General features: G+C 34.9%; 1 protein-coding gene and 1 pseudogene across 1 annotated transcript in view; one reads left to right on the plus strand and one right to left on the minus strand.

Moving 5' to 3' along the window:
* LOC150102834 (protein O-mannosyl-transferase Tmtc3-like) overlaps window positions 1-27343 on the plus strand; it is a 325416-nt gene that overhangs the window by 116479 nt on the left and 181594 nt on the right. The window contains exons 2-3 of the mRNA XM_090398748.1: window positions 4110-4307; window positions 23843-23979. Of these exons, the coding sequence (XP_090254874.1) occupies window positions 4110-4307; window positions 23843-23979 (335 nt within the window). The remainder of the gene's footprint in view (window positions 1-4109; window positions 4308-23842; window positions 23980-27343) is intronic.
* LOC150102835 (small ribosomal subunit protein eS7 pseudogene) lies at window positions 21750-22177 on the minus strand (annotated as a pseudogene).

Here is a 27343-nt window from a genome sequence, read left to right on the forward strand (position 1 = left end):
TAAAGTTCTCTTTACAGATGAGATCGTTTAAGTCTTTCCTCTGATTCTAGACGACACTTGATCTGGCATGAAAGCGCTACTTACCATATCGCAGGAATGTTCTTGAAAGGTACGGTTGTGATGTGGCCATGGTGAGGGGAGGGGAGTGCTTAATGGACGCAACGAGTTATAAGTGCTGATAAAAGAGGACTATGACTGGTGAACGATATTGCAATACGAAGTTCTTCAACATCACTTTCGATTGTTTAGTGGTGCTGTAGGCGAAGAATTTATTTTTATGGATGACAATGCCACACCACATCGTACACGAGCAGTGGAGATACTTCTGGAGACAGGGGATATTAATCGAATAGACCCCACAGAACAGCTCTCTACCCCATAGAACACGATTGGAACGCCATAGAGAGATTCATTGCTGCTCGAAATTCCCCTCCTGAAAACAAACAAGGGCTTATTCCTCTGAAGGAGGAGTGAGCCAGTTTGCCTCAAGAACTCCTGAATCACTTAGTGCTAAGCATGGTACGAAGTTATGAGAGCTGCATAGCATTTAGGAATGGACATATTCCATATTGAAATGTTTCTTTACACAGTTTTCTGTACGTATTGTACATTAATTCCTTTAGTATGTCTTAGAGGAAAATTTTAACTTTGTAAATCGCATTCAATTTATATTTAAGTTTCTAGGTAGATGCCGCTTAAGAGACATGAGAGAGGTATAATAAGTGGGTCAGAAGTCTACTGATAGATTATTATTACATAACCGCAGTCGGTCAGGCAAAGATTTGGAACTAGAGATGCCAGAAAATCGGTGGTGTACTTGTATATTGTCACCTTTGGTGTTAACTGAGCATTGCTGAATCTGTCAGTTTTATTCAGTTACGTTAAGGAAACTATGCTAAATTTAAAGCACCTATTCATAATAAAAAAAAAAAATGGTCACTTTGAATATAACTTAAAAGTTCTAAAAGTCTAAAGATCTATAAGTCTAAATCTAAAGCACTAAATGTAAATCCTGCAAATTAAACGATTATTTATTTTAATAAATTGTTTTGAAATGTGAAGTTTCCTGAAGAATAAGTTTTGCTTTCACTTTTTTCCAAATTTCGGTATAATTTTTACTTCGGAAATTTTGAAATGCAAAATATTTTCTGGCCTGTAAGTGTTCTTATTCGGCTTGTTTACTAATTTTATAAAAATAAATTAAAAAAAAACAACAAGTGTATTGTCATTCATTTACTATATTTTATTCAGTTTGCTGTCGTTTGTTTGCTGAAATATTCGGAGTATATTAATTGTGAGGAAACAGCATTGGAGAGAACAATGCGCCAAATAACCAAAAGGAATGGAATTCTATTATCTAGAATCAGAGAGATGATTGGTGTAGAGGAAATTTGAAGTATTGTAGGGCATGTAAATGGATATGGACTGATCAAATTAGTAGACTAAGCTAATATGGCCAGCACCTTCCATAAAATTAAGCACTGAGTGGATATCAAGAGAAGGAAAGAGAAGGAACGGTTGCCAGATAAAATGATGGAGGGATGGATCTACAAAAGTTTGACATGTCATGGTGGACATTGGCTAAAGAGAAAACTGAAAAGTTAAGCCAGAGACCTATATTATCTAACTGATGTAGGTACTAAACGGGAAGATACTCAAGAAGTAGAAATGGGAGAAAAATAATCAAAGAGGAAAAACCTACAATTCTATACAACAGAAATGTTTTTAAAATAAGTAGTCATGACAACAAAGTAGATGACGTTAATTGTATCGGTGTTACAATAATGCTTGCATGTAATTATTCATGTGTGTATGCACTTGTTTCTTGCTGACGTTTCGCAAAATCACTTATTAAAGAAACGTTTTCGTACTAAAAAAAAGTTGCGAATACATACAAATTCATTTGCATTCTGGCTGTTGATTCAGCAGTGTAAGATGCAAACAATCAAGTCTTAATTCCACACTAATAACGTAGGATGATTTTGCTTGCGATTTATTGATTGACATCGCCATTCCTCGTTCAGCCAGCATTTGATATCTTATGAACTAGAATGACATATCCCTTCACTAATAATAATCAGCACCTTTCGCCCTTGCTATATCTAGTCAAAACCTGATTATTGTTTTGCTGCAGTTACTGATTACATAGGCATCAACTTGGTTCATTTAGTTTAATAGTATAATGCGATTCATGATAATCAATTTCCTGTTAGTGAAAAAATTGGTTGGTTGTATTAACTTATTAAAAACGGTGTGAGGAAGAAGCAGGTAAGTGCACTCGTGAAAATACCTATAAAAAAGAAAGAAAGAGATTTATGAAATTTCGTTGGAATGCTTATGTGTGAGGGATCACCATCCGTTTGTGAGAGGTATTCTATAGTTCCTAATAATTGGGAATGCAATAGTTGCACAGACCAGAGGTGTTATCTAGAGCAGAAAAGGACCCCAAATATACTCTCATGCCGAATAATCTATGAATGTGATGTGTTTGTGCAAAAGAAATTTGACTTCGCAATTACTCTACTTGCATATAGATGTATTTGACATCAAATAATCTCAAGCAACACCTCTTCCTTTCGGATATGTATATTGCCATACATTAAGGGATAGCTCACTACAGATCGGTTTAGACTACTGAAGATATTGAGAGCTAAGTCAGTGAGCAATATTTTCCATATACAGGTAGTAAAACAATGCATCAGCAAATTATTAAGGTTTTTTTTTTTTCTGCTTGATCTGAAAATCAGTTATACTTTTTTCTCATGCTGAAGCGTTAGGTTTTCATTCCCGGAAAACGCGAGTTTGTTATCCAGCGAAACGGGAAAATCGCCTAAAACAACTACAATAACGAACCATTACCCAAGCATGTGCAACAAAAATTCACTTGAAGTAATAATTTTATGTAAACAGAATTTTTTTTTTCCTCAAGAGAGTGCTTCCCGCCCCGCACAGCGGCTAACACTGCATGAACACCACATCCTCGCAGATCTAGAATAGTGTTCTCACATTTGGGACAAGGCCTCTAACACATTCACTACAGTCACGTTTTCACTGATGTTCTGTTTCTGTCTTTGTCCTTTTTATACGTATTCCAATGGCACGGTTCTACTGAACTAGCCACTAGGAGTTCCTGCAGTTTATTTAAGCCTGTTAAAACCGTTGGGGAAAAGAGTCCTCGAATTGTTTTCCGCAAGGATAATAGCCGGACTGTTCAAGAAACACATCAGAAATACTCGCTCGCGCGCTACTATTAATTTGCACTAGTGTCATATAGTTTTTACACAACATTTAGTGCATGCGGTTTACATAAATAAAAAATGATTAAAAGAGCGATAAATGTTGAATGGAATTACTCTTTTTATATGCTATAGTTTGAAAGACATTTGGAGGCTGCATCCTGCTAGAAGGTAAACAGCGTTTGCATATTGCAACTTATACTTGGATGTCAACGACCTATGGGATTTTAGTTTCGAAGTGCACCTTTCAAGACACGTTGCTATATTCTGGCTAGCATTTTTCCTAGTCATTGAAAACGACAGATCAAAATAAATACCAAATGTGTAAGAAAACCAGTCACAAAAGTTAAATATATGGATCATTTTGAGACTATTTTAACTAGTCATATGTACTAGTTCAAACGCAAAGAAAAAAAGTGGAATATACGAATGTTTTCAAATACTTTTTAAATTAGTGTAATATGATACTCATGCCTCTTCATGATTTTTATTTATAACGCGGTTGTTATTTATTTATTTTTTAACTTATTGGTAAGGTAATCCTTTTTATCCGTTGCAGAGTCTTGTGTTTTGTATGTCCAAGAAATATTTCACTGTTTTTGAAAACCGTACAGACCGATATAGAGTACAAACCGTACTAAAATTACGCAGCATTACGTACTGTAGGAAACGTTTTTTTATCCACTTTCGTTCACCTTTACCAACATTAGCTTTCCATTGATTTCAAACTTGTATTTCATTTTTCATTTTATATCCGCTTCTTAAATTTTAAACCAGATTTTAGTTAATAATTTTGACTTTTTACAAATAATAATGGAATAAGAAGTACTTCGCTGTTTCTAGAATACTTTAATGTTTCCGTGCCCTTTACAGGCAGAATGTGACTTTCCTGGAAAGACAACCCATTACCTGGCAGTGGCCGTGACAGCCTGTTTGTGTTACTTCAATGCCCTGGAGTGCGGCTTTGTCTTTGATGATATGTCAGCTGTCCGAGACAACAAAGACCTCCGGCCTACTACAGCACTGGGTAGCATCTTCTGGAACGACTTCTGGGGAACACCTATTCACAAGGTAATCTGAAAATTAACGCACTTGTGTTGTCATTTAGTCCATCGTATTAGTTATTTGAGTGATCCATTTATCTTCCTAATTAAAGTTTCCATTCTCTAAGGCTAAACAAAGAAGCAGATATTACCGAGGAATTAATATGCATTGAACTTGCAACATCTAGGGATTTACTACTTTCTTCGCGGGAACGAAAGAGAAAACTCAGAACTGAAGTAATTTGAAGTAACTCTCCAGTATGAAAAGTTATAAGATTCAAGTTATTCAAGATTCAATTAATGAATAATATCTAACATTATAATAAGTTACACAAACGGCTCTACAATTAAGAGTTGAGTCAGGAATTGTGGGGAGGACCGCTGGTAAAGAAGGAATATTCAAAGATGGTTACTGTGCTTAAAACTAAAATACCATATTCAGATTACCACTACTAAAACATGTTTGTAATTAAGTAATGTATATTTCTTAATATTCTTTTTTTTTTTTAATTTTGTAGTTTAGGTTTCAGTATTTCAGAATTTCAGTAATGATTTTGTACGAAAATTGTCCAAAGTTTTTCCATTTAACATTTAAGAATTTTTATTGGATAAACTCTTAGCGAAGAGGCTTTATTATAAACATACTGATTGTTCCGATTTTCTCTCAAAACTATGTACTCTAACGAGCCAAAGGGCAAGCAAACGACGTAACTTTCACTTTTATTCTTTTTATAGTATTAAAGATCATATTAAAACGCATAAGATCCATTTTGCTTATGAATGTCATAAGCAAATCCGTTACCTTCTGCTATAATTAATTTTGACGACACCTTTGCCTTATTGGCTGTTTGTTTGCGATGCATCGCCAGTACTTTCTTCCCAGAAAATAATATTTATGAGATCATAGGTTAAGTAATGAACTGATTAACTAAAAAAATAAATGAACATAGTAAAAGTGATTTCCATTAATTTCATGCGATTTTAAATTTATTCGTTGAAGAATTGGTATTGAAGATAAGACTTTGGAGAACTTCTTTCTTTCAAGACAACAACAACAACAACAACAAAAATGAAATGTATCGAAATATTTCAACTGTTAATATTGCATATTAATTATGATTAAATTATGAAAGTCTTTATATTTTCAAGTAACTCAAATAACTTTCATTTCATTATGTATCTAATGTGGTTATCACAAGATTTATTACAGAGAGACATTATGATTTTAACTCTTCAGACCAGAGGAACGGCCATTGTAGTTCTGCGTCATATATGATCATTTTTCAGATGAAAAGAGGTTTCTTCTTTTAATTTAAAGTTATACTGTATTACCCTTCACGATTACTTCAAACTATATTATCGTCGGCGATTTTTCATGAAATGACAAATCGCCTGGACGAATATAATTTTCCATATATAATTTTGGAATAATATACAAGCAATCATCCAATTAGATCTGTTTATATGAAAATTACAAAATCGTATAAAAATTTTCACTTAATGAAGTTTTACAAACAAATAAACAAAGCCTCTAAGGTATTTTATTCCATCAAATCAGTATGGAGTAAGTACAGCTGCTTTAGTTCTAATTACCTTTCTGATAGGATAGTGGGCAGCCAGTCTGCATTCTTCAATTATTTGTTTACAGTGATGGCGACTATCACTAAATCAAAGTTTTTCATGAGAAAGAGTAGTGATGACAGCTGGTGCCATATCATGGTTATAAATCCTAATACTCATATCATTGCCTTTAATAACGCTAGTGTAAATCCTGTTTTCTTGAAATGGGGGGGGGGGGGTTGAAGCCCAAGATTCGAAGGGAAAAATCATTTAAAATATTTCAAGATGATTTTTAAATATGTTTTTCCCTTTTCGTTGCTTGGTTTTTCCATATCAACATTTGTTGTTTCGTAAAAATATGAATTTTGATTGAATTCACTTAAAATCAAACTACGTTTTGTGTTTAAGTACATTCGATCACGATTTCGTGATGCGTTAGCATATCTGTCTTCAACAACTTTGTGAGCTGTTCATATATGAGTCCTGAAAATTTCTCACGCTGTTAGCATATCAGTAAACAACACCTTCGTTTGGGTGTTAACGTATTAGTGAATAATAACTTAATGTGAATACAGGAAAATTTTGAAAAGTAAAATTGTAGTTTTGACGATCATGCGTTTCATTATTTTTTGCGTAGATGTCGTTTGAGTGAGACTGTCTTATTGTTTCTCGTCAAAAATGGAACAACTAGCGGTGATAAGATTTCATTTTAAACTTGAAAAATCTGCCTTAGAAAATTTAAACGATCTTAAAAACAGTGTGCTGGGGATGACTACCTCTCACGTGTACGAAGTTTTAAGTGACACAGTTTCATGAAACTCGAAGAAAACAATGCTGCTTGTTCTTCAACATTCGTAGAATTTTGCCTAAGAAATTGCTTTGGGACAACCATACAGTTAACACTCAACACTACCTCGTTGAATCAGCTCATTACATGGGTGAGATAGGAGCACCGCTCACAAACGGCTGAACTGTTGAATGTGCGACACTGTGCCTGTACACGTTGTGTTAAATGTAAAACAGTTTATCGCTTCTAATTCACCACAATGCTCGAATATTGCCGTATTCAATGGCTTTGCCGAATACTGTGGATATTCGTACTTATTATTGTTTTCCCCGAAACTGAAAGGATGCTTATTCAGAGAGTGCGACCGTTGAGTTCAACGCAGTATCATTCGGCGCCTATGAAAGTTTTTACGAGAGACTTTTTAATAAGTTAAGGGGAGACTATAATGAAAATAAATAAATATTCCATCTTCCTGTGGTTGTTTTTTATAATTTATACGAATATTGTTTCGCCCATTTAGCAGGAACAATGTGTATAAAAACTGGTGGATTCATACAGCGCATTTGTATACACCGTATAAACTATACATTATATAGTGTATTTCTATAATTCTTATATAAATACACTATAATGGACATTATTATACAGTGTATAAATACACTATATAATTAGTCAGTTTATGTGTTCAAAAAGGATTCGTTTCTCTGTGATGCAACGTAACCAGTATACCATGCAGGTTCTGAATTATGCATGATGGCATAATTCAGAAACCTTAGCTCGAATTCTGAATGTTTAGAGTATACCAAATAATAAAACTGATTTGAGATCCTTGCTATCCTAGGCGAGATTTTTGCAACCATACTTGAGAAGCAACTTAGAAGTACTTTTGATGATAGATTTCGGGGGAAAATAGTTGGCTTCTAGACAAATGCGAGTTATCAAAATCAATAAGACAAATAATCAGAGAATCTGGGAATATAACAAGGATCTGTATTTGTTTTGTCAAGTTTTGTAGATATGGAAATGGCATAAGGTGCTGGTAAAATCTGTTCAATTTGGTGTAAATGGGATATTATACAAGATCATATCTACTAGCTTATATTAAAGTTCTAAAACAGTCAGCAGTTAGAACGGAAAGATATATAAGAAGATGGTTTAATCTTAAACCAGGTGAAGACAAGATGATTCGTTTAGATAATGAATATGATTCGCATTGTTTTTTGTAGCAAAATGCAATAATTTTTTTTATTATTATTCAGTGTAACTAATTAATCACCTGCATGGATCATATCATGAAGGAAAGTGGCATTAAACCTAAAATAAATTAAATCTAAAATAAATCTAATCTAAAATAACATTAAATCTAAAATAGATATTAGCTCAGCAGATTACTCTATGCATATGTTGAAATACTCCTAACAAATATTATTATTACGTAACATCATTAGGGAATCCAAAGACTCATCGAGAGAGGATTCTCTACTGCAACCCTCCGCCTCCACCACTCAATCCCCACCACCAACATTCAATCATCTACACCAACGCCATCTACCGCCCACCATGACTAGTATTTTCACAGACGATCACAAATATCCATACCCATGGCAGGATTCGAACCCGAAGCCTTTTGGTTGGAGAGCGGATACGCTAACCACTCGGCAAACCAGGTCGGCTTAATAAGGCATATATAAGAAGATGGTTTAATGTTAAATCAGATGAATACAAAATGATTCATTTAGATAATGAATATGATTCACATTGAGCTCTTCAAGTAAAAGCAAGTAAATATCGTTAACATTCTCTAAATATATTGAACAGCTGATGTAAAAAAATAGTATGGAGCGAAAAAAGACAATAACAATGAAAATTACTAGGTAAAAATGGGAAAAATCAAGTGCACTCTCATAGCAAACGCATATACAGTGCAGCAGAGTGTTCATCAAACTTTACATAGCTGGACATATGTTCGTTTATTTATTTCATTATAATTTTTGCATCCAGCGTCGTATACGGGATGCAAAAATTGAGGACACCCTTCAGGAAACGCTACCATAAGACAAGAAAAACATTTTAGCTTTTTACATACACTGTTTGAGTGAAGATGGGCAATTAAATAACATGGAAATAAATAACACAAAAAAAGTAAAACTGGGAAGCCAGATTAATAAATTTCTATGGAATTTTAGAGTAATTACCCAAAACACTAAACTAGCAGTATACAAGACACAGTTCAAACAAATTTTAACCAGTAGATCAGAAAAACGGGTTAGAAATGGAATAAAGGAAGAAAGACCACAACAGATAGGCGAGCCCTATGATGATATTAGTAGAGTGTACCAGTGTCCTCAGTGTCAAAATCATCTTAAAATATTTATATCAGAGAGGAACGTTTGATTATTAGCTTAGATTATTAGCTTAAATATATATATAGCTTAGATATAGATTAATAAAAAGGAATGCGTTGAATTAATCTAAGAAGTGGAGTAGTCGCTTCAACAGAAGGGAAAAGCAAAACAGAATACATATCACGAATTAATGATGATGATGATAATGATAAAATGATAGAAAAAAGTGCTCATTTCTTCAATGAATTTTATTAGTGAATTTTTGTTATCCTAAAATTCTGATTATGAAACTAAGTATCCTTGGTTCATTATTATTGTTATATTGTATCTAATTTCTGGTAGAAAGGCTTATATATTGGCTAATCATAACTATTATTTTTGAAGAAATTACAAAGTATACTTACAATAATTACAGTAACTTTAATTAATTCTTCGGTTATTTCGACAAAGTCAAATTGCCATCATCAGGGAATACAGAACAATATGATGTGTACATGCAATCACTAGCGCTGACTCAATGAGCGGAAGAAAGACAACTAAAGTTAAGCCTACAGTCTTAAATCGCAACTCTAGTGAGCTAAATTGGGCAGTCTTGGCTAATGGGCTGAAGATCTGAGAATGAGTGCTTCCAAATTTTGATAAGTCTCATGCATCCAAATTTGCTGAGATTTGAAAAGTTTAAGGCTGACGCGGATTCCAGGATTCCATTTGTATGTGTTGCAGTGGAGTAGAGTGAACTTCTTCCAGCGTATCCTGTGGTGAGTGCACAAAGCATGGTCAAAAAGTCCAGAGTGCCGTAATGATGGAACCGGACGTAGTCCATATGTTCAGAAATTCTGAAGTTGATTTTTCTGCCTCTTTGGCAGTAGTAGGAAATTTGCGGCTGCAAAAGGAACCTGGCAAACACCTAGCAGGTCTAGGAGATGTGGCTGGTCTTTGGTAGAGCAGAGAAGGGATTGCGATTACACATCCGAAAAACCTAATAACATCCTAAAGAAATACAACCTTTCAACCACTTACAGACATATAAAAATTGGTATGCAGCTTTTGAGACGTCTTTCAATTTAGATCCTCACGCACTTGAATGTTTCTGGCTTATATCATATGACACTATAAATGTACAAACCATTCCTGCAGTTCATCAGCATTCCCCCACTAGGGTAGGGTTTAGTAATGATTTCATGTAGCCATATAAATAACTACAGTATTTAGGTGACTGGGAAAATCATATAATTGTTCCATCTCGAGCAATCCATCATTCAGGACACCGTTTACCAAGATATCCTCAAGTCTCACGACTGAAGTGCGATCATAAAGCACTTGTTTCTCATCTACACTAAGGGAACTTCATCAACCAATGGAAAATATTTTCTACCAAGTTTTGAAAGAAACCTTGATCCAAAGATCGTGTAAGCCTGTTTGGTATGGTTCTGTTAATCTCACTCCACAGTTAACTGCTTATATGTTGATTAAAAATTGATGCTGATGTCTTAACTGAAAATAATTGAATGCGATAATTGATTTTCAATTATCTGGGTAGTATATTATGCTTTTATTAAAAGACTTTTATACCTTTTATACTTTTATCATTCTTTTGAGCAAAATGCTTGCAAATGCAAAGAATGATATTTTTGTCGAAAGAATAATTTTACAAGAATTATGGAATCCTGGGTCACTAACTCGGGAAAAGCACTCCTAACTCTGGCACGAAATTAAGGATGCTGTGTTGCTGTAAATATAACAATATTTAAGTACTGGTAGGTTGTGATGTGTTAAATATTGTTTTAGTACTAAGTGCTAGCCATGAGTTCCTCCCTTGTGACGATATTTATGACGTTATTTATGCTGATGTATGCGGCAATTAGTCAGAGTAACTGCGGTAGATTACGAAAACAAACAAACAAGTAAGAAATACACTAATATAACAATTTCAGCAATTAGCTTTTTATTTCGGTGTGCGATGTTTGTATTAGTGAAAGAGCAAAGAAGAAACGGGTTTCTTCAGGTCTCTCACTCACTCACACACACACACACACACACACACACACACACACACACACACACACACACACACAACATGGTTGTGAGCAGTTTCTTCGTTTTCCGTTAGCGTACTCCGAACAATAGGGTCAGAATTGTCTTAATCGAGAGATTCCGACATTCCGGGAGTGTTTTGCCGCAATGCAAAGGGCATTCGGGGAGGCCACTAACTGTTACCTTAAATGACTTAATGCCAGCACGTGTGCACAGTATTCCCGTCGTACAGAGAATCCTTAAAGAGCTGGGTGAATTTTCGTACGCCATTTAGTTGGGTCAGTGTTTATCAGTAACGGATTACTCTGTACGACGGGAATATTGTGCACACATGCTGGCCGGTGTCTATGAAGGTCCGTCCTTCTTCAGTGATGTCTGGTTTTTGGACAAAGCGTATTTCCATCTAAGCGGTCATGTAAACAGACGAACCTACAGGTTTCTTGGTTTCTCATAACCTGAATTTGTCCAAGAGAAACCTCTTCACAGCGAGAAGGTCACCGCATGGTGTGGGGTTTCCGGCCATGGCATAACTGGACCCTACTTCATTGTATAGGATTTGTATAGGATCTTGCAAAAATCATTCATTTCGTGCACAGTTGTTCCAACATGACGGAGCAACCCTGTCGCACATCACTGAATTTTAGAGCCTATTTATGAGAATACTTCCGCGGAATGCTAATTTCGAGGTTTATAGAATTTCCGTATCCTTCACGTTCTCCTGATCTCACATCAAACAATGCAAAATGCAAAACTATTGCATTTTGGTGTCATATTTCGTTTCAGCTTTAATATATTTTCACATCTCTCATTTCTATTTGTTACGCAAGCCAAAGGATTCTGTTGTGAATGTTTGTTTTGGGAAAGTTTAGGTTTAAATATGAGGCAATTTAAAATAAACAAATAAATAAATGCCATTTTGTTTCAAAAACCAAACCAAATTTGTTATTAATCAAAATTACATGTTGACAATATTGCATGTCCATAGCTTATAGCGTCATACGTAATATTTCAGCAACCATAATAGAGTTCCACTTGCCTGAGTGGAATTTCTTCAATACAAGAAACTTTATATAGAAATGTTCGTTGTGTTCTTCAACGACCATTCCTAAGTTAGAAAGTTATACAAGAAATCTAAATGCGAATGCACAAAGTGGATCTTTATTGAAATAATATTCATATCATTACTTTGTATGTCTGTGTCGTGTCTTGCAAGATCTCTGTAAGGGAAACTTTTAAATTATTTTTAAATGCCAGTTTTAGCGGGAAACACGATCAAGGAACCTTGAACTTTTTAGTATTATTTTAAGATGTTATCGCAAAAAGTATTAGTCAAGTGAAACGGTACGAACTTTTTAATTACTAGAAAAATGATTAATGTAAAAAAAGGAAAGACACACACACACACACACACACACACACACACACACACACACACACACACACACACACACACACACACACACACACACACACACACACACACACACAGAAAGAGAGAGAGAGAGATTGCCAAAAAAAAAAAAAAATCAGGAAACTGCATTTTCCAAAACAGTAACAGCTCTTCAACTAGAATCTACAGTCCCACTTTCTTAAATAGCAACAGTATTTGGTTCAGTATCAAGCTCACCTACCTACACTATTTAATTACCTTTAATATCACTACATGCATTAAACCTGTACTCATAGTTAAGAAGCAAAGTTCTCATCGAATTTCTTCGTACGAATAACCAGAAATTACTGAACTAGAGAGATTTTATTTGCCTTTGTGGTCTTCTGTCCTTTTATGGCGGATGAAAAACCAATGTTGTAAGGGAAAACTTCCATCTTGGTATGAGACCGGCTAACTCAGCTTCAGTGGAAAAAAAATCTCTTACTGAATTTCTTCGCGTCATTGACAGGATTCGAATCTAAGTTCTTCCAATTAAATCATATTTTGATGCATCTGCAAGGAAATGCTATTTCCCATGGTTATTTCCCAGTACGTTTTTATTAACCTGAGTCACTCATTTTTTTTAGGCGTGAATGAAAACTATTGCATTATGCCACTATGAGACACATTATTATACACACAATGAGACACATTATTATATATTATGTACAGTACAAAGATTCACTATAAAATGCAAAGTACTTAATTTTTTGTAAATATAAATACTATATACATTTTTTTAAAAACTAGCTAAATATTTATCCATCGTATATACATATAGATTGGCATGAATGCGCATACAATTCACTATACAATGCAGCACACAATTCAATACTGCTACTAATAATAATGGAATAAGTTTATATAAATTTACATACTTTTTCTGCATTTTGTCATTTGTATTTTTCTTTCAATATTTTTTATACATTCTGTATTTAACACAAATAGTTTTAATGATAATAATTTTTATTATGATTTTACTTCTCTACAAAAGTTCAGTATACATGTTACTGATTACACTCATTTTGATATACTTATTTGTTTGTGTGGGTGGCGTTTCTGCTCTTCCTCGAAGCTTCTGCAGAGTTCATCTGAGGAAGATAATAGGTGGCGGTGGTTTCGTCGTTTTGTTTCAGTACCCGTCCAGAGCAGGTGTAGATTAACTGTTCATATGTATGCGCTTGGAAACATATATATATAAACGCTCTTTTATCAGTTAAAATGTAGAGGCGTGTACACTAACCCACGGACTACCACTGGATGAGTATTATTTAACCTTTTTGAAGGAGTGGGCGGTTGGATTTGGATATGGCATGTTTGTGTCCTTGTAATGGTGTTTGAAAGGAATTCGTTATAGGTGTGTGTGTGTGTGTGTGTGTGTGTGTGTGTGTGTGTGTGTGTGTGTGTGTGTGTGTGTGTGTGTGTGTGTGTGTGTGTGTGTGTGTGTGTGTAATTTCTCTCTGATTTTCAGTTTCGCTATAATATCTATATATCGGCTCTTTCAGCTCTCCGTACTGTAGGTCCCTAGGTTACTCTCGTCGAATGGTAGTTTGTTGATCATGTCAGGTGTGTAAAAGCTTCGCATGGCTTTTCCGTAATGATGATTATATTTATATGTTAGGTAGTTTGTTGACTGTGCTCTTGTTACCTGATAATCTGTTCTGGTTACTCTGTAAGTTGGATTAAAGTAATGTTTTAGCATGCCTATGCAGTAGCATAAGTATTTCACGTAAATATTTTGTGTTTTGTCCTTCCTGCCCGTAAAAGTGTGGGCTCTTCTCTTTATTCCCTGAATATCAGTTTTACCATTTTATTTTGCAACATTGTAATATGTTTGTTGTATACATTAAGTCTGTAGTCTGCACAGCATGCGTATGATGTAATTGTGTACCTTAAAATGTTTTCACATAGTGCTTTATAGATTAGTATTTTTGTGTGTGGTGGAGCAATGCCTTTTAATCAATATAGTTTGCTTGCTATTATCTTAAGTTTGATGTATTATAACGTGTTGTTTTCGCGTTATAGCACAGCGTGCATAACGTGATGGTTATACAGGTTGTGGTTTTAGGATTAGTGCTTTGTGTATAGGAGGATGCTAGTTTCTATGTGAGATTTTAGTTTCTATGGGTTGGGTCTGGGGGTTATTGAATACCATTACCTTTGCTTTTTCAGGGTTTATATGCATGTCGTTATATATATGCCAGCTAGTGATCATACTAATGTCGTGTTGCATTGGAAGTTGCATTGATTGGAAGATGGGGAAGATGGCTAATATCGTGTTCGTGTTTGTATGTTAAGCAGAATGGGAGAGAGAGAGAGAGAGAGAGAGAGAGAGAGAGAGAGAGAGAGAGAGAGAGAGAGAGAGAGAGAGACCATAGCTTCTTGTAGTATTCCACAGGTTACAGGTAGCGCTTTGCTATACGTTTTCTACAAGTGTGATTTGCTTTTTGTTTTCCATGTAGGCATTGAACCACTGAGGTAGGCGACCTCCAATTCCGATATGTGTTAGTCTGTTCAACTAATAATATTCTGTTTTTATCTAACGCAGTGTTTATTAGGTCTGTGCAATCTACCAGGAGTGTTGCTGTTCCTCCTATTTTTTAGAAAACCATATTGTGTTTTTGGTGATTTAGAATTTTCCTGTGTATGTGGAGAGTTTGCGATACACAATGCGCTCCGTGATTTGGTTGATTACAGAAAATGTGGCGATGGGTCTGTAATTACAGTACTTATAGTGTTTCTTTCCCCATGTTTATGTATGGAAGTGATTAACAGTTATTTTAACAGTTTTAGTGTGAAAGGACAGAGATTAGTTGAGTGACTTTTAATGTCTTTTGATCTGATTCTGTCTATTAGTGGTCCCTTGTTTGGGTTAATTTGATGAACTGCAAGAGACAGTTCTTTTGTTACGGTGGGAAACCCGCATTGACTGTGTTGCTCGTGGTCCTAGTGGAGCATATTTTTTGTGTGAGGAGAGAATATTTCCTGCAGTTTTTGATAGAGTTCACGAAGTGCTCATTAAATTTATTTGTGAACTGTTTGAAGGATTTGAACTCGCAAGCAAAGCTGTGTTTTATTGTTTCTGAGGCAGTGGTTTTGTGTGTATTGTCCAGCATTTCATTGATCAGGTGCCAGGTTTCTTTATGTCGTTCTGAGCTGTCGCTTCTATAATAGTTTGTTTTTGTAGTTCTAATCTGTGTTGTTAAGTAATTCCGTTTTCTTTTGTATTCAGCTTGTAAAACTGTATTATGAGGTGAACTGTTAATTTGTTTCCATAGAGCATCTTCTCTTTGTATATACAATAATGTTTTCTGTTATCCATGGATTCTGACTGGTTTGGGAGGATATTTTTATTTTTGTTAATGCTTTGTTATATATTTTAATAAATGTAACGTGTTGTTTTTTATTTTTTTATTAACATTTTATTATGACTCAGATAGATTACATACATGCATTTAAAAAAAAAAAATAATAATTTATTACATATGATACGTACATTACATAGTTTTGATTACGTATGATACAACATTACATATATTTGTTTACATTTGATACATTCATTTATTCTGATATAATAATAATAATTTTTTTCGCAATAATAATTATAATAATTTATACATATGATACAACATTACATACATTTGTTTACATGTGATACGTACATTTTATGCATTTGATTACATATGATACATTTATTATTGTTTATTTATTTTTATTTATGTATTTTTTATCTTGGATGAGATGTATTTTCTCAGCTTTCATCCTCGAAGCTTATTTGTGAGCTTATCTGAGGATGACATCAGTTATTATTTATTGGTTTATTTGCTGTGCTGGGAAGCTATGAAATCAAATCTATGTTTAATTGGCTTGATTTCCACTACAGTCGTTGATTGAGAAATTCGCACGCACACACACACACACACACACACACACACACACACACACACACACACACACACACACACACACACACACACACACACACTTGGAATGTCTTGATGCATCGCTGAACTGGAAGCCTGAACGAATATATTGTGTTTCATTGCGTTTGTATGGTATTTTGGGTGCGTGTTTCTTGTACTTAGAGCTCTTTTCAGGCTATAGTAGATTGTAAGATTTTTGTATTCAAAAGATAATTTGTTTATCATGTCTTGGATGTAGAAGTTTCGCGTTGCCTTTCTGTAGTTATTATTGTATTTATATGTTGATAAGTTGATAATAAATATATAACCATCCAACATACACTTTCTAACATAAAAAACACACAGAACAGCAAAACCACTACAATCACTCAGGTTGAAACATTGCGATACCTTGGGATTTACTTCGATGCAGATATGAATTGGATTAGCCACATAAACTATCTACACAACAAACTCCGTACAATAACTGGCAAACTCTACAGGTTAAAAGACATAGTTCCCACATGCCTAAAAACACTAATATACAAAGCACTATGCCATCCAAAATATGCTAAGATACGCTATAACAACGTATGCTTTCTGTGCACCCTACAAACTAAATAGATTAATTTCGCTACAGTACAAAATGATAAAACTGATCTTTTGGGAACAAAGAGACAATAACGACTTTATATACACTGCAATGTCAGAACACAAAATACTGACAGCAAAACATTTATGTTAATATGCAGATTTGCTGAAACATTATTTCGACCAACTACAGGACAGTCAGAAATACATACCGTATAACAAGACCTCAGACAACTAATTATATCAGTGTCAGTGGACTTCTGAATATCATTAATTTTGTCTTTTCTGAGTTTAGATGTGTGGAGTTTTTCGTGAGCCAGTCTGTGATCAGATTTATGTCATGTTGCATATTTGTTTAGGCTATGCTTGCGTTATTATGGATGGATATTATAGCTGCATCATCTGCTTATTGGAATATCTTACCTTTGAGAGGTAGCTGATTAATATCGTGCCTGTAAATGTTGTATAGGGTTGGGGAGTGTACAGCTCCCTGTGGTACTCCACAGGTTACTGGTAGCTCTCTGCTTCGGTTTGATCCGATACGTGTGATATGCTTTCTATTTTGAAGGTAGTTTGTAAACCACCTGTGAAGAGGCCCGTCTATTCCAACATGCCACAGCTTTTCTAACAAGGTGTGATGTGTGAGTGTATCGAATGCCTTAGTTAGATCAATAAAGACTACCATGGCAATTTTGTTTTTGTCTAAGGCGGTATTAATTACGTCTGCAAAGTATTCCAATATACATGTTGTTCCCTTATTTTTCTGAAAACCGTATTGTGTTTTGAGGATGATATGAAAGGTCTCTGTATATGCTGTGAGTTTCTTCAGTATGATCCGCTCCATAATTTGATTGATAATTGATAAGGTTGCTTTGGGTCTGGTCTGGAATTGCTGATTAAATTTCTTTTTCCATGTTTGTATATGGGTGTGATTATGGCGGTCTTTAGCATACTTGGTATCTGTCCTGTTTTAAATATTTTATTTAGTAATTTTAGTAGGATAGAACTTAAGCGCTAGTTGCATGTTGCTTGATATCCTTAGGTCTTATTCCATCGAATAAGACCTAAGGTTTGATTTGATATATTGCAGAGGGAAGTTCTGTTTCTTTTATCGTTGGGAACCATAATGTCTGTTTTGGTTGTGGTACAAGTGGAGGGTCACGTTTTGTGATTGTGGGAATATATCTGTGCAGTTCTTGGATGGAGCCTGCAAAGTATTGGTTAAAGTCATTTGCTATTTGTTGGATAGGTTTTGCGTCTTTCATGAAGCTGTGTTTTATGGTTTCGGAGGCGGTTGTGTTGGGAACACAATCTAGCATCGCGTTGATCAGATGCCAGGTTTGTTTGATGTTGGTTTGTGCAGAGGTTAGTTTGTCTCTGTAGTAGCTTCTTTTTGCATTCCTATTTTGTGTTGTAAGGCGATTCCTTGTTACCTTATATTCAGTTTTTAAAGATGTGTTATTTGGATATCGCTTTAAGTCTTCCCATAAAGTGCCTCTCTGTGTATTTCTAGGATTACGTTTTGTGTTATCCAAGGAGTGTTGTTTTTGAACGAATTCTGACTTTCTTTGTGGCTTTCTTACATATGTCCTCCAGTGTGAGTTTAATGTTATTGTATAAGATAACTGCTGAATCTGATACCAGGTGTTTCCAGTCTGTTTTTCATATTTCGTGATTGACTATTTCTTCGTCCATTATTGTTTTCTGTTGCTTTTCTTCTGTGGGACGTTATATGGATAATGTCTTTGTGTGCATGTTTAGAGCGATGAAGCAATGGTCTGCTACTTTGCACTTTATGACTGATGCAGTGTAACTGTTTGGTGGTGCTCGGATGTTTATATGATCTAGACAGGAGGCAGTGATAGTATTTCCGAATATTTCTTCTCTAGTACATGATTGTATTGTTGATATTAGATTATACATGATAGCGTGTCTATGTATTGTACAGTGTTGTTCTGGTTTTAGTTTGCAATATTTATGTTTATGTCACCAATTATCTTTAGGTATTCGGTTGAGCATATTTCTTAGCGTGAAAGTCAGCAGTTGAGTTCGTGCAAGAATTAATTTTATCATGTTTAGGTTTGGTGGCCTGTAAATAGCATTTAGTATTATGGGATGCTGTCTATTGGTGGTATTAGTGATTTCGAGGCAAAGGGTTTCAGCATGCTCAAACTTATAGGCCGTTTCTTTTGCTATTAATTTTTGTTTGATAAATATTAATATTCCACCCCATCTTTTTGTTTGGCGGCATGACATGATGTATGTTGTTGGAAGCCTGGAATTTGGAAAGCAGTCGCTTCGTCATTAGTTATGGATACTTCTGTTAGAATCAATATATCAATAATATCAGGGTAATTCCTCAGATAAGCCTGTAACAATAACCAACGTTTTCGGATGCTTCTGATGTTAATATGCAAGATTGAGAGACCTCTCGCTTGTACTGTGTTGTTTCCATGCATCAAGAGATTCTAAAGTACAATTACTGATGTATTCTGGTGTAATTACATCTATCTGATGGTTCACATTCATTTTTGTTGTGTTGAGATCTTCTTTTTGAACTACGTTGGAGTCTTTAGTTTCACTCTGGCAGCCTATCTATATCTTCCGAGTTTTTTTATTTGTATAGACTTTGAAGTCTGTGACTTTCTCCAGAATATTTTGCCATCTTTGATCCACAAAAATTGATACTTTGTTTCTGTTCTTTCTTTTCTTGCTTCTTTCAGAAGATTCTAACTGAAAGGTGTTAAATACTCAGATAGAAAGATTGGAATTTTGGCTTGCGATGCATTTAAATCCTTGTCAACCGGTTTTTTCAGTCTGCTGGCTTTTATGAGATTGTCTCTTGTAGCCTTGCTTGTCAGACGTATTATGACTGGTGTGGGTCGTTGGGAAGCCTTGTTTTTTGTTCTTCCTGGGAATCTGATTTATGGTCTGAATATCATTATGCTGTAGGGGGACGTCAATTGCATGGCCTAACTTTAAAACTACATCTCTGAGATTTTCTGTGAAATAAGTCTCTGGAAGATTTATGACAAGGTCTTCTTTATGTTGTTGTTGGTTTAAAACTTCGTATTGTTGTTTGAGGGAATTAAATTCTTGAAGGAGTTCCGATGTGTCTTTTATCAATTTGTATTGCCTGTCAGTTAGTGCGTTAATGCTGGTTTTAATGTCTTTTACCGTTTTTAAGACTTCTTCGAGTTTTGAATTATTAAATTTAACAAACTCTTCATAATCGCTAATTATTTTTGTTATTTGTTTATTCTGTTTATCAAATAGTTCTTGGACAAGATCTACTAAGCTGGCATTTATATTTTCTAAACCTTTTTCTAGTAATAAATTTATGGAACTCAAATTATAAGACTGACCGGTATTTTTTTGTTTGTTCAGTTCATCGTCTGATTCTGCCTCTGGCGTAATTAGTTGCGTCGTGGGTGTCGGCGTTTCTTTGTTCTCTCTGCAGTATAGGCATTTCCATTCCTTTCGTTTGGAATTGGATTTGCGTTGCCATGTTGTTTCAGAAAGTGCGGAACATGTAAAGTGAAGATTCCTAAGGTATTTTCTGCAGGTTATATTAATTCCGTCAGAAGATAATTCCTTCAGGCACTTGTTGCACTTAATGACTCACCTTTCTTCCCTTGGACAACTGCAAAGATGGCAATGTCCTTTGTTCTATGCTCGTTAGTGACCATGGTGAACTCTGCTCAATTTTCAGCACACTCAAACTTGGCCGATTTCGATGAATTGTATATCAGTGTCTTCAGCGGGATAAGTAGAGTTACTTTGTGACGCTATTAAATTAACCACAGGAGTTTAAACCACATTAAAGTATAAAAAAACTGGACCAGCGATACAACCATGCAACCGTTCATATGTCTACACAGACTACACATTATTATTAATAATAATTTTTTTAACATTTTTATTATTTCTCAGATAAATTACATAAATTATATGAACACAATTATGCATAACAAATACTTTCTCGTACATAAAGTTTTTTCAAATAATAACAATAACAATAACTGTTTACAACGTATATTATTATAATATTCATAATGATTATTACAGATGTTTCTTTGCAAATTTACATTCTATATAAACAATATCAATGGATATAATCACTCTATACTGCATACGTTTGTTACAGTTATTACATACATTACATACATATGATACATTACTTACATATGTTTACATATGATACAATGCATACATTTGTTTATATATAATACATACATTACAAAAATTAGTTTACATGTGATACGTGCATTACATGCATTTGGTTACATATGATATATCTTGGATGAGAACTAATTCCTCTGCTTTCATCCTCGAAGCTTATATGAGGATGACACCAGTTGGTTATTATTTATTGTTTTTTTGCTGTGTTGGGAAGCTACTAAATCTATGATTGAGAAAATCGCACGTACGTACACACACACACACACACACACACACACACACACACACACACACACACACACACACACACACACACACACACACACACACACACACACACACACACACACACACGCACGCACAGACACACAACAACTTGGAATGTCTTGATGCGTCGCTGAACTGGAAGCCTGAACGAATGTATTGTATTTGACTGCGTTTGTACGGTATTTTGGGTGCGTGTTTCTTGTTCATAGTAAGTCCTTAGAGCTCTTTTCAGACTATTGTAGTTTGTAAGGTTTCTGTATTCAAAAGATAATTTATTTATCATGTCTATATTATATCATGTATCAATAATAATAATAATAATAATTTTATTTTATTTTATTTTATTTTTTATTTCATAATTTCATTTATTCGTTTAAAATAAAGGCTCAGGAAACTAAAAAAGAACTTCCTTCCCCGTGAGAGTTTTGTATACTGTTGTAAAAATGTCAATTTTATGTTCAATATTTGTCTGCTGATTTTTATCAAGATGTACTTTAGTTATATGTGATCCACCTGATCTGATACGGATTCTTTTCCCTACTATTTCAGCAGGATACACCAAGTCTTCTAAGACTGCGTCATGAACAGACGTTAATGTTCGACTTCTTGCCCATTTACATCAATATTTTTTGCACTAGTTATATGTAATTCTCTAAGCTGAGCTTTCAAGTCACTGTTCATTTCCAGTTCCCAGAGAGCCTGGGCAATAGACAGTTCGAATTCATCTGTCTTTTCACCCTGCCGTTTAACGATTTTTGTACTTGCTGAATACATCATGCCCAACACATGCCACGCGTAACACGAAACGGCCAGCACCAAAATAATAATAATAATAATAATAATAATAATAATAATAATAATAATAATAATAATAATAATAATAATAATTCTTTGTTAAGCTTTCGATACTTTGTATCTTTTTCTAGGATTCTGTAAGATTTCAGCTTACGGTTTGGTAAAATTCGTATCTCTCACAAAATCATTCTACTCTGCTTCGGTTTTCACATAAGATGCTCGTATAACTGGCAGCTGAAATTCTGGATATTTATGGCAACATGATATTGCATTTTCATGTTCGTCGTAAAATAATCACTTATAGTCTATGCTGGTCTCTTGACTGATTGGAAGTGTGATTATTTTATTATTTTTGTTTCGACTCTGCAGTAAAGCCAGAAATATTTGGTAATCAGACGTGGCGGCCGCTTTTCATGATCTTTAGACCCTCCTATTAGGATAACAAAACGAGTGGAAGAAGGTTACTTCATCTTTGCTACAACACATATATTGGAGCTCTCTCGTATCCGATTCTGATCTCTCACTTTACATCTAGCGAATTACTAATTCGCTTTCAGGCTTGTTTTGCAAAGTTTAATGTAACTTCACGACACATACGCATAGATAAGGCGTTGATGAGGTAATGGTGTTGAGGAACAGCACAGTCGGTAATAGCGATGGATCGTGGGAAAAACCTTGGTTCGGATATTGTCATACTACAAGAAGGGTTATTTTCAACTGAGGGAGGTCTCATGCAGCGGCTGTACCGTTTTACTCTAGAAAATTTAGGTTTTTCATTTCGTAAAACAGGAAAGAAATGGCTAGAGAATACATTACATTACACTACGAAATACATTAATACAGTATACGAGTATTGTACTTGTTTATTAAGAGTACGGCACCAGCCCGTATGAGTCTTATCACTTTTATGGCATAATACTAAGGAAATAATAAGGAAAATAATGCTGGCCATGGGCTTTCGAGTTATCGTGCTACTGCAGTTTCAGTCAACGATTGTAATTTGTTATTCAATGAGTAGCTACACCAAATGAAATCCACAGTTGCTTTAAATGCACAACACTGAACAAGAATACCCAAATTCTAAATAACATAAGCTCAGAGCCAGTAATGGAGCTCAGAGTAGTAGAGCTCTATTACTGGCTTTCCTGTCTGTCCTTGCCTTTCACGTTATGTTTATCAAGTTATATAAATGAAGATATCTCGTAGGACAGTAAGAGCTGCACAAGTACATGCCACATAATAAGTTATATAATCGGTTCCACCTGAATGCACTTTACAATGTAGACTTCGAAAACGTCATTGCTTAGTGTTGAGGAACAAATGCGATTTCGTAAGTGAATTGAAGGTGATTGTACAATATAGATATGAATTTTGTATTCAGCTTACAGTAATGTTACTTTTGTCTAAAGGCAAATTTCAGTGTCGTAAAAAGTGTCATCCTGAAATATATATATATATATATTTGAGGATGACACTTGACCATAATATTTGACCATAAATGTATTTCCAATTTCACTATTATATATATATATATATAATCAATGTTCAAAGGTAATAATTTCAGGTAATAAGACAAAGCAATAAAATAATTTGTAATAAAAAGTGAATATTATTAACCGTGCATTACCGACTAATATTTTATTGCAAACACTCTAATTTCTATTCTCACAGGAACACAGTCATAAATCATATCGGCCGTTATGCGTTCTGACATTTCGCCTTAATTATCTTCTCCATGAGCTCAATCCGTGGGGATACCATTTGGTAAATGTGGTGCTCCACATCCTTGTCTGCCTTCTCTATCTCAGGTGGGTAAACTATAGATCACTTTAAAATATACTTTTAAGCAGTATGGCTTGCTTTTGGAAAATATATTACTTTTCGGAAACTCTCTGATCACTTTGTGTGTGTGTGTGTGTGCGTGCGTGCTCGCGCGCTAATCGCTTCAGAGTATTCCATTTATTTTATTTATTCATATGGAATTTCCTCCCCCGTCCCTATTGTGGCGAGATGAGCCCCCTCATGGGGGTTTAAGTATTTATGGCTGTAGATCCGTGTGTGTTCACGGGGCCGGTTTGCCTGCTTGCGGGATGAAAACCCCCAGATAAACTGGGGGGAAAAACCCTGCTGTCCACGCCCAAGACTGGCTAACTTGGCTATGGCTGAGGAAGATCCTTAAGCTCCTCACGTCGGCGACAGGAATCGAACCCAGGACACTCCTTCCCCAGGCATATGGTTGCGAAGCGCAAAGCCACTAGGCTAACCGCGCGGACAGTGTTCCATTGCAAGAGTATGATCGACATGTTTTTATTTGCACAGAAAAGTGACAACACAGAGGAGAGATTTTTTTTTTTTTAAGTAATAATACCAGCCTGAATAGCCTGGTTGTATTAAGAGCTGCTGCTTATTTATCAGAAAGGCTAGAAGTACGAATCTAGCGAAAGGCATGAATGTTTATATATTAAAAAAAATCTTTTGACGAACTATAGGTCCTTGAGTTTATAAGACGTTTGTATGCGTTTCAATGAGTTAAACTCCTTGCGATTTATTCTAGTATTGCTGCTTTTTACAATAAATATGAATTGCTCTCTTATAGCAAGATATATTTTTAAATGCTGTTCATAATCAAATACAGGATGTACAATAGCATAATAACTCTTCGCTTTCCTACCACACATAAGAAGGTAGAAATAGCCATTTTTCTAAAATTGACCATAAATTTCAAATGTATTTCCACTTTCATTATTAGCTTGAGTTTGGGAACTTTGTACGAGCCACAAATTATGTACAAGCATGGGTAAAACAAAGTGTCACATTCTCCCTCTCTCTCTCTCTCTCTCTCCACACAAAATAAACAATCAATACTACATAGGCAAAGTGGATATTAGAAAGTTTCGTAAGTTGACCTGAGATACTAGATCCAACATTTTTAAGCTCTTAGGCAAGTTACAAATCTTTCGTAGTTTCTACAAACGTTCGACTTTTAAATAATGTTGGATCTAATATATACTTTTCCTATGTAATTTCACATCGCCGAAATGAAGCCTTACGTCTCTTCCTTGAGTAACAATTAATACGTTTAATACCAATCCCACAGATGAAGGATTCCAAAACGTATAGCTCAACAAGAGGACTAGAAATTTAAATTTCTCCATTTAGGTAAACTTGTTTCTTAAGAACTTCTCTATCTTCCAGAACCATGATCTACCTCTTACTAGGGTTAAATTTAAGTGTCCTCTGCTTTCTATTCTCGTTAACTCTGTTAAGGATCTGTTCTGGCGCTTTCCATCTTAGTTGCTGTCTTCAGATCACTAAGTGCTACACTCTTGACGTCCTCAGTAGAAATGGTGAAGAGACAAAAGCGTCTTTGGATAACATTTTTGCCTGCTTAAGGTAGACAGTTAATCTAACATATGTTCTTGTTTGGACTCTTGTTAACTTTGCATATCAGCCATCACTCGATAATATGTTGAGAAAAACTCATTTATTTCATCATTTGTACAATTTTGCATGCTGAACATTGTCAAAAACATTACAGTAGTTTTAGAAATGCATTGCCAAAGGAAGTCAGCATTCTTAATACTTCACAGTGATCTGCCTAAGACAAAGGATCTCATTTCTTGAGCCCTTGACTTTCTTTAAACCTGCCTTTTCCTCAGACAATTCAGCCTCGACCTCAGCTTAAATTCTATTTGAGATAATATTTGAATGATAGGGTATATTTATAGTTCTACAGTCTTTCATTTCTCCTTTGTTTTGCAGCAGTATGAATGAATGAATACACTAATGAACATAGTGATGAATTGTTATGGTCGTGAATGAATACACGAATCATGGTGATCCCTCATTTCTTGAAGAGCTAACTCAGACTGCAGGAAATGGAAAGATTAAGATTAAGTGAAGAATTAAGATTAGGATTAAGGATAATCTTAATCAGATTGTTCTTAATATATATTTAATCAGATAATTGAGTAATTAATCAGAATCCATTCTGATTAATTACTTCGAATCCATTAAGGTAGGGGAGAACATGATTTTCATTTTGGCCCTTTCAATATTGGGTTTGGATTTGTTGCTTATTTTTTATTGCAGCTAATTTTAGGTGCAGTGTGAAGCTGGTATTGTTTTCTTATGTCTCTTGAGATATTCCGAATTTTTTTTTTTCTTGGCCTGCTTTGGCACACTTACCAGAGAAACGAGGTTTGAATTTTGGGTGGAATGGGTTATGAAACCTTCAATCCATCAAGGATTATTTAAGTTCTGCAAGAGATTCGATCCTGAGAATGAAACGTTAATTAGGCCACTTAAAGGAAACTTAGAAATTATGGCGTGTCGTTCATATGATACCATTATTGTCCGAAAGGACACAAGAGACTGAGAACAGTTGAATGGAAGGACATGCTATAGAAAAGGAAACTTTTCTATAGCATGAAGTTATGAACTGTGTTACTATCTAACATCTACAGTATATTTGGAAGGAGTGCTAGTTCAGGAAATCTCCAGGTAGGGTGATGGTGAGAATTATTTTGTATTCTTATGTGTAGATGGGTGCTTTGTGTTAGTCCATTGATAACAATACTTCGGCATTTAGTGCAGCTTGATCAGCCGAATTAGAGAAGGGAAACCACTTTAATTGGAAACAGAAGTTCACAACGAAGATGACCTGGTTATTTAGATTGCCAAAAATCTAACTTCGGTGATAAATATTCGGAATTCAGACTGGTTATATTAGCTGCAAAGTTAGGACAAAAAATAAATACATTTCAGTATGGCGTTGAAAATTTTAGCCATAAGTATGTAGACTTTGCCGGATATGTGACTAAAGGTTTTTAGGCAGAACTCCGGAATAAGTTGATCACATTTATTTTAGCTGCCAACACGACGTTTCATCTTAATTGCACAGGATTTCTTCAAGTGAAAATATACTAATTTGTTTGTTTACACCTGAACAAATCCTGTGAAATTAGGATCAAAAGGTCGTGTTGTCAATTAAAATACTGTAAATGTTATCATCTTATTCTGTTGTTCTGCCTTAGAAACTCTTCTTATATATTTTCCAAAATAGAAAAATATATAAGAAGACTTCATCGGGTGCACAACATGAAAAGAGTAATACAAAAATATACACACAAGAGAAAGAACAGAAGCAAATTAACTTGAAAACATATTGCT

Source organism: Typopeltis vanoorti, chromosome 10 (assembly GCF_054136105.1).
Source record: "Typopeltis vanoorti isolate ZY-2024b chromosome 10, IOZ_Tvanoo_1.0, whole genome shotgun sequence".
In the NCBI taxonomy this organism is placed as follows: Eukaryota; Metazoa; Arthropoda; class Arachnida; order Uropygi; family Thelyphonidae; genus Typopeltis; species Typopeltis vanoorti.